Source organism: Tupaia chinensis, unplaced genomic scaffold (genome assembly GCF_000334495.1).
Source record: "Tupaia chinensis unplaced genomic scaffold, TupChi_1.0 Scaffold000573_1, whole genome shotgun sequence".
Classification (NCBI taxonomy): domain Eukaryota; kingdom Metazoa; phylum Chordata; class Mammalia; order Scandentia; family Tupaiidae; genus Tupaia; species Tupaia belangeri.
Window position 1 is genome coordinate 3,770,416 of NW_006160087.1, and position 9,239 is coordinate 3,779,654.

At 46.2% G+C, this 9,239-nt stretch overlaps 1 protein-coding gene and 1 non-coding gene across 2 annotated transcripts in view; one reads left to right on the plus strand and one right to left on the minus strand.

The window, feature by feature from the left end:
• The window catches only part of PUM1 (pumilio RNA binding family member 1), a 151,749-nt gene that overhangs the window by 75,692 nt on the left and 66,818 nt on the right, over positions 1-9,239 (plus strand). The window contains 2 exon segments of the mRNA XM_027775558.1: positions 988-1,154; positions 3,782-4,052. Of these exon segments, the coding sequence (XP_027631359.1) occupies positions 988-1,154; positions 3,782-4,052 (438 nt within the window).
• Positions 7,554-7,660, minus strand: LOC114009614 (U6 spliceosomal RNA). Its single transcript, XR_003550999.1, has one exon. It is a non-coding gene; the product is annotated as a U6 spliceosomal RNA (small nuclear RNA).

The window sequence follows — 9,239 nt, forward strand, 5'->3', positions numbered from 1 at the left end:
GGAGTCAGCATGGGGAAAAGCAAGGTTGCCTCCCCCTACTTGGACAAAAGCAGAGGCTGCTCAGGACCCTCTGGTGTGAGGTTCTGCAAAAGCACTGTCATGTCAAGTCCCTATGCCCAAACTAAATTTTGGTAATCCGGGAGTATTTATCACCTATGTCCTGGGCATAATCTAGAACACCAGCAGGAGAAGACAGAACATGGCACATCTGGCACCAGATTCGTTCTTTTGGGCCCAGAATTGCACGCTTGACAGTTTGAAACCCTTTAGAGAGAATCTCTCTCAAATGCTTCGTTTAACATGCTCCCACTTACCCTCTCAAGAACACTGTGCTAGGTCATGGCAGACAGTAAACAGTGTTAGAGTACTTCTGTGAGATAATTGCTCAGTCAGATTGAACTTTTTTGAAGCATTAGAAAAGTAAAGTAAAGGGAGCGCGATGAACTGTCGATGCACCAGCTTCAGGGCATATCAGGCAGACCTGGGGAGGGCTCCGTGCAGGCTGGCAGGTCTTTCTTACAGTCCAAGATCAGGTATGCAGCAGGGGAGGCACAAAGTGCCTGCACACCTAGCTCAGCATCTGGGAGCCAGGGCACATGGGAGAGTGAAGTTCTTTCATGAGCGAAAGTCTCTCCTCGGCACCTGGGCTTCTCAGCAGTCCCGCCGCTCTTAGATGGAGCTGGATCTGAGGGCAGCGTATTGGCCGGGAAGCACAAAGTTGTATCTGGGCTTTAGGAAGAGGGGAAAACAGGGTGGTGGGACACTGGGGGTATAAAACTGTCCTGACTCTGTGACATAAATGTCTGTCTGTCTTCCCCTTTGGCCAGACTTTCTGCAGTGTCCTGCCTCTGTGTTGTCTGTTCAAGTGTAATGTCTGAGAAGGCAGAGCACTGCCTGTTCTAAATAACTGAGCGCAGTCTGGTGCCCGCAGCGGTCACCACTGCTGGTAGTTGACGATTAGTGAAGCTGAAGCTATTTTTTAAACAGGGCCCGAGGGATGCAGACAGTGATGAAAACGACAAAGGTGAAAAGAAGAACAAGGGCACGTTTGATGGAGATAAGCTAGGAGATTTGAAGGAGGAGGGTGATGTGATGGACAAGGCCAATGGTTTACCAGTGCAGAATGGGATCGATGCAGACGCCAAAGACTTTAGGTTTGTATGTTCTACACTTCTGATTTCTGCAATATGGGCTCTGGGCTTTTGTTTGTTTTGATTTTGCTCCCAACCCCTGCCCCTGTGTTTTCTTTATAAGACCCATATGTAGGGCAGCCCCAGCAACAAACACAGACTGACAGATAACTGGTGAGGTGGGGCTTCTAAAAATCAGTGCTGGATGCTTTGCCAGACTCGTGGAGTTCGTATTTGTGTAGTATCCTGGAAGTCACAGTGTGATTCCTTAAAGACATTTCAGTTATTTTCAAGTATCAAAATTACCCGGGATAGGTGCCTTAGGGCTGTTCCCCAAAGCACCGTGTTTGAAAGCTATGGTTGCCAAAGGCACTGTGTCCTGTCCTGGCCATTGGAGGGCCGATGGTCGAGAACGCAGGCATTCTCCTACTTAAGTCTCATAAACTCCATTTGAGGTAGGTGGGTCAGATGCTGTTTTTTCAAGAACCAGAGCTGTAGCTTAACGACTTGGTCCTTTTTAAAAATATAATTATTTATTTAAGTTTATTGTTATTTTTAAATTCACCAGAGAAAGAGAGAGAGAGAGAGAGAGAGAGAAAGTGAGAAAGCAAGTCTCCAGATCTGGGACTGAGACTGTGGTCTGCCGTGTGGGAGTCCAGTGCCTTAACCACCGCGCCATCTGCTGGCCCCAGACCACTTACTCTTGATCATAGCCCTTTCACAGATGCATCTCCGCTCATCTCTGGTCATGACCAATATGTAGATTTTGCTGTATAGTTTAATCTACGTGGTATTAAAATAACACATATCTGTCTTCCACAGTGAGAAAGTGAGAGAGAGAGAGAGAGAAAGTGAGAAAGCAAGTCTCCAGATCTGGGACTGAGACTGTGGTCTGCCGTGTGGGAGTCCAGTGCCTTAACCACCGCGCCATCTGCTGGCCCCAGACCACTTACTCTTGATCATAGCCCTTTCACAGATGCATCTCCGCTCATCTCTGGTCATGACCAATATGTAGATTTTGCTGTATAGTTTAATCTACGTGGTATTAAAATAACACATATCTGTCTTCCACAGTTGGCAGGTAATTTTCATTTATGTAGGCACCTTTCTTTATGATTTATATTTTGTAAAGTCTGTAAGATTTCTTGTTTAATGATATTTGGGTAGAGAATTCAAGTTTGAATCATTTTAATGTCTGTCTACAGTTAATGTGTGTATATGCACATAGCGCACACCCCCTACCCTAACACTTACCACAGCCAAAATGAAGATGTATTTTGCATCATTATTTAGAGAGCAACGTTCAGTTGTTTAGTGTTCCTAGTCTACTCCTTCACATACTTGCATATGTGAAGTATTACTTACAGTCCCTGGAAGCAGTCTGAGGCACAGGAGACTAAGCACTGTTTGACATCTTTCATATGAGTTAGGTAGCCGCTCTGCCCCAAATCTCTAACAGCCTGCAGTGGTATCCTGTGGAGTCTGACTGGGGGCGGGAGGTGGTGGTGGTGTTTGTACCCGTGTATGTGAAGGAACATGACAGCTTTACTAGGTACCAGCTCCAAACTCCAGGAAGGATGAGCATTGGGTGTGGCCACAGGCAGCACCCCTCCTACTATAGTGCAGCGTGTGTGTGTCTGAGGTTGGTCATGTCATTCTGTCACCCTTTACAGGAGGATGGCATATCCCGGGTTACTCAGGCTAGGACTTGTTCATACCTGTGTTCAGGACACTTATCAGGAGGGCCTTTTTTTGTCTGTTCTTAAGAGTGTCCTAGTTTGGATGATAAAGTATTTCCTCACATTACTCTTTCTTTTTAAATTTGCCAGAGGATACATGCAGTTGCCAGAGACAGGGGGAGAGGGAGAACCCCCACCCCATTGTGGCACGGTCATGCAGCAGTCCCCACGTGTGCACATGCGCCTGGCTCGTTCGATAGCCGCCAGGGCTGAGTTTCAGGGCGTGCAGTCAGCCGTGTGGCACCTGGCTCCCCTAACCTCCAGGCACGGGTCTGGTCCCCCTCTTCTCCTTACTTTCAATTCTTAGAATTGTCTCCTTACAGGGCACGTCCCACTACTGGGACACGTCCTCGAACATGAGTTTATACTGTTCTATTTTGAGATCGTCTGTTTCTATTTGGTTTCTTGGAAAGAGAAGGTAGTTTTAGGATTGTTGAGAAATATCAGTAGTACATAAAAACCTTTTACCGGAATTATTTTGAGATGTGGAATTTCTCCTAGGCACAGACTTCCCATCAGCTCTATATTTAAAGAGTAGATGTTGCTTTTGGGAGTCCTATTTTGCTGCCAGCATTTTGGGATCTCTGTTTTTATGGGTCCCACAGGCAGTGGTTTTTTCCCCGGATCATCCCTTGTTCTCAGATCTGGAGTCCTGGGTGAATGGGTTGTAAATTATTTGCAGTTAAGGTAAATTTAAGGGGTGGCTCAGGTGGGGAGGCAAGCAGTCTGAGACTCACCCGAGGGGATGTGACCGTGTAAGCACCACGTTATGAGCTCTGGTTATTTCGTAGGACTGGTTTTAAGCACTGTTGATAATAAACTGTGTCAAGTACACTGTCCTTATACGTGGGTTGCTGTAGTGTCCCTCACGGCTCGGAATAAGGTTTAATGCCCTTTACTTTCTCTGTTTAGCCGTACCCCTGGTAATTGCCAGAACTCTGCTAATGAAGTGGATCTTCTGGGTCCAAACCAGAATGGTTCTGAGGGCTTAGCCCAGCTGACCAGCACCAGTGGTGCCAAGCCCGTGGAGGACTTCTCCAACATGGAGTCCCAGAGTGTCCCTTTGGACCCCATGGAGCATGTGGGCATGGAGCCTCTGCAGTTTGATTACGCAGGCACGCAGGTACCCGTGGACTCAGCTGCAGCAACTGTGGGACTTTTTGACTACAATTCTCAACAACAGGTACTGTGTGTGTCTCTGTCACCCTCTCTACTCTCCCTCTGGCCAGCAAATTAGTCAAGTAACTAAGAGTGGGTGGGTGTGGGGGGGCGCCCTTGGGCCTTTCCAGTGGCTGGCCTTCAGTAACTCACCGGGGATACGTTCTGTGCGGCCTGTGTCTCCCTTGAGAAGCTCTTCACATGCCAGGGTCACTGCCTTTGGTGGCTCTCTCTCGAACACCTGGGATGTGCGGGAGCTGGTGTCACCTCTTCGAACACAACTCTGCTAGATGCTGAAGTAACCTATTTGAAGACTTTAGTGGTTGTAATACTTTGGCTGGTTGTGGTTGTAAAACAGTGAACTCTGTGACCCCTCACTGTCAAAAGTGCAGCGGTGGCTCATCTTATCAGTCGTGTTTTTAATACAGGGAGCTGCTGCAGCTGCCATAGGTAAAGGTCTGACCACCTTGCACTGGGGCTGAAATGTGATTGTGCAAAACACACAAGAATCACTCTGTAAAGTCTATGTTGGAGTTAGTTGGCTCTTTTACTCCTAAGTCCTTGGAAAATTTTATATCTCTACCTTCTGGAGTTGGAAGCCTAATAAATCTTACCCTAGGATTTACTGTGTTGCTTTTTACATTTTTTAAAAAAATGAGGATAATCTCTCTGAATTAGAAAAAGGGGGGCAGGGAGCTGTCTGGCCTTGTTAAGTGCCACGTGTCTCCCTGTGCAAAGCGCTGGAGGAACTGTGATCTCTCTTACCCTAGTCCAGGACTCGAACTAAGTACAGACTTGTAGGTTTGAAATGGCAGGACCTCATCTCCAAGCTCAGAAGATCTGTACCTGGAGGCTTGTTGGACCATGTTGTGCCTTCAGTTATTGTCATGAGCAGCTAATATTAAATGACTTTTGACCAATAGACAACGAGGTAACCCTGTGAAGGTATAGTTTCCCATGAGCTGCCTCTCAGGGAGGTGTAAATGTGTGTGTCTCCACAAAGTTCACTCTTCTGGAGGGCGTGGACTGCAGTGGCCACTCTTCGTCCTGCAGCTCCCAGCAGGTTTGCCTCTTTGCCTGTAGGGATTGAATTGCTGTGCCTTTTTCCTCCTTTTGGCCATTTTTAAATCTTGGCTTCTAGTCCAAGTCTAACTCAACCAATCTAACCCTTTTCTTTTATTTAAGAAGTGTTTAATCCACTCTTTTAAGAACCAAATTCTAGTTCTCTTTTATGTAATTATTCTGTAGTTCATAATAAAGTTGGATTTATTGCTCCGTGCTTTCTAAAAAATTTCACCAAGCTGTGGAGGCCAAATGATTCTTAGGACTTAAGTAGACACATCCTTTTTCAAAGCTACAAGTGTTTAATGTGATCACATCAACAAAGCCATTACCCAGAGATGTAAGATCGGGGCTGCCTGGATCCACCTGTAAGCCATTTCAGCAACATTTGAAAATACTCGTTTTTATTTTAAAACTAAGATCTCTCATTGGGTTCTGGCTTTCCATCAGTGTCTTGGTTGTTGCAACATAGGGGCCTCATCATGGATAACCCCCGCGGTGTGACGTGGTCATTGTTATTCTATCTCATGGGCTGCGGTTCTTGTTTCTCCCAGTAGACTGTTTCACGCATCTTGTACTGAGGCCCTAACAGTATGCCTGAGGACCATACTGTTAGTCCTTCAGACTTCCAGCCCCCCAAGGCTCCGCTTCGGTGTGAAGTCAGTAATTGCTGTGAAGGAAAGATCCTTTTTCTACTGGAAGTTGCTGTTTACTCTCACATTTTACCCCTCTACTCTTTCTTACCCTTTTAGGTCCCATCACATTTTATTCTCCTTTCCATTTCTAATTAAGATGCTTATTTTTTAAGGTTTAGCACTGACACCTTCTGTGCGTGTGCGTGTGTGGAGTAGGGAGTTACGGCTATTGTCTCACGGTAACACAGTCCCCTTGCTTCAGTCTCCAACACTGCTGGGACCACGGGTGTACTATCACCACCAGGCCTGCCTTCCTCTCTTGATCTTCCAGTCAAAAAACGGTCTGCCAGCCACCACGAACTCCGCAGTCCTTTGTGTCTCCTTCGAGGAAGGGAGATGCCGTGTCTTCCTGTACCGTGGTCACTTGTCAGTAGCCCTTCTCGCTTGTCAGCTCCTTGAGGGCGAGGACTGGCTCTTGCCCTCTGTGTCCTCTGCATTGCTTTAACAGACTGAGTTGGTGGGGGATTTTCTCCTAGCCCTATTATGATGATCTATTATCTCAGTGCATCTGCTTTACTAAGTTTCCAAATCTCAGAAGTAAATTGTGAAACTAGTCTTCTAATAGGCTTAGAGGCTGTTCTTTGAGACTTAAGGCCACTTTCCAATATGTGTGTCCTTTAGACCTTTTCTTAAAAACAATGATTTCTTTTAAAATTCCATTTGTTATTATCATTTTTTAATTTGACCAGATAAAGACAGAAAGGGAAAGTGAGAAAGCAAGCCACCAGGTCTGGGTCTCCAACCGCCATCGGCCATGTGGGAATCCAGCACCCGTAACCACCACGTCACCTGCCGGCCCCATGTGTCCTTTAGAACTAGAGTACTTGCTAATAGTCCATGTATAAATAACTCATGACCAGATAGAATTTTTTTTTTTTTTTGGCCGGGCGGGGGGGAGAGGTTTTTGCTGTAGGGTGTGTGCACCTGCTAGAAAGACAGAGACAGAAAGCAAGAAATCACCCCACAGGGGGGATGAACATGCCACAATCCCTTCTCTCCCACTGTCCTCTCAGGATCTTGGGCACACATGCATGTGTGCCTGGCGCGAGTTTAGGACACTGGGTCCGGGACTTGAACTGTGGTCGACTACATGGGAGTCCAGCAATGTAGCCATTATGCCTGCTGCTGGTCCCCCAAGAATAGAAGATTCTTGTACAATGCTCGGGAATGTTTCTTCTTGGATCTGAACTTAATCTTTTTTTTTTTTTACTTTTAAAAAATTATTTATTGTCATCATAATCTTGCTTATATTACATTGAAATGCACATAACCTTACAGTGTATTACTTTGCTTTTTCAAAAGGGAATGCCATGCATGTCAGTCAGTGCAAAGATATTAAAATCCCCACTTCATCATTCAGTATCTTTTCATTGTTTTCCCAATCATCATCATTATTATTATTGCAAATTTTTTTTAACCAGTCAATCACTATTTTCATTTTGTTTGTAAAAAGACTTTACCTGTCATGAAATACTTCTCAGACCAGTCCAGTTGAGAATACTATACACGTTATCATCAACAGGTAATAAGCCGTATCTGTGTCCCACTAATGTCATGCCTATTTGTTCTCTTGCTATCTTTCTCTATCCTCTTCTCTTCACCCCCACTTCCACACTGTCTTATTCTCGTTAAATATTTTCACTGCCTTTATGTCCTCCAGTATTTGGCTCTCTACCATAGCATGTGGATAGTCGGTATATATTAAGTGGACACATACAATCTCTTTCTTTCATAGCCTGGTTTACTTCACTCAGCAGTAGATCCTCCGTAAAAATATGGAGCGCTTCACGAATGTGCGTGTCATCCTTGCACAGGGGCCATGCTAATCTTCTCTGTACTGTTCCAATTTTAGTCTATGTGCTGCCGAAACGAGCACTAAACTTAATCTTTTTAGTGGCACTCTTATTATCATGTCAAAAGCCATGGTCTCTCTTGTTGGAGGGAACCAGCAGTTAGCGTAATGGCTATGTCGCTGGACTCCCACGTAGTCAACCGCGGTTCGTGTCCCGGACCTGGTGGCTTAAAACTCACACCGGGCACGTGTGCGTGCGTGCCCAAGATCCCGAGAGGAGAATGGAGGAGAAGGGATTGCGGCGTGACCATCCCCCTGGGGGTGATTTCTCGCTTTCTGTCTCTGTCTCTTTCTGTCTGTCTGGCAAGCGCACGCGCCCTACAGTGAAAATCTCTCCCAAAAAAAAAAAAAAAACGCCATGGTCTCTCTTGTTGGAATAATGTACACAATTTTTTGACACTCAATTTTAGGGACAACTTTGGGGGAATCATTCATCTGTAGGCTACAGATTATAACCTGTTTCTCTTTTTTGTTTTATCAGTAGCCAAGCATCCCTTTTACAAAGAGAAACTTTCCTTTCCCCTGCATTGCTCAGGAATCACTGTGTGAAGCAGTAATGGTGACTTCATGCCCACAGCCTAAGGACCTTGGAATAGGAGCGAGCTTCTGGTCTCTGGGGAAGGGAAGACTTGAGAAAGATGGGATTCCTGAGCTCTCTGCCTCGATAGACTTACTTATGTAAGAAGAGAATGAAGATTCCGGGGGGAAGGGTAAAACCAAAGGCTCGACAACGAGTGATCAGGTGTGCTCAGTAGGGGTTCATGCAGAGGTCCGCTGGCCTTAGGTGGAGGAAGGGTGACTGCAAGGCCGAGCAGTGCTGTGCACGTTACCAGCTTCACTGTGCTGCCCGAGGGTGGGGCTTTTGTTTTCTCTCCATTTACTTATTTTTTATTATTCCCACACACACAAAATTTTTGCTATAGGGTGCATGTGCTCACCAAAGAGACATACAGAGAGAAAGTGAGAAATCACTCCCCAGAGTGGATGGCCATGCTTCAGTCTCGTCTCTTCCATTCCCTTCTCAGGATTTTGGACACACACACACACACACATGTGCCTGGCGTGAGTTTCAAGTCACCGGGTCCAGGACCCAAATCACGGTCAACAATGTGGAATCCAGTGCCTTAACATCTATGCCACCTGCTGGCCTGGTGAGACCTTTCTAGGAAGGAAGGAATTACTGTGGGTTAGGTTTTTGTCATGAATGCTAGCCTAGTTGAATTTCAGGCATTCCCTTAGAAACATCAGTTAACTGTTGTCTGTGGTGTCCTCCAAAGGACTGGGGTCCTGTGTGTGTAACGGTGGGAACACGTGAGGGACTAAGTGCTCGGTTGGTATTGAGTGCTGTCCATCACGGGAGGGCATAGAAGGGACGGGAAGGACAGGTGCCAGGTGTGTTGTAGGGAGGAGCTGACTTGAGGAGCAGGCGTGTGGAGAGAGGACAAGGATGCAGATGCAGAGGCCCTGGCGGCCAGGTGTACGCTTCAGACAGCACCAGTGACTGACCGCTGGGCTGGATCTGTGGCCTCGCGTGGCCACATATGCCTACAATTGCCTTGCCTTTCTTTTCTTTTCTTTTTTTTTTTTTTTTTGAGAGGTTTTT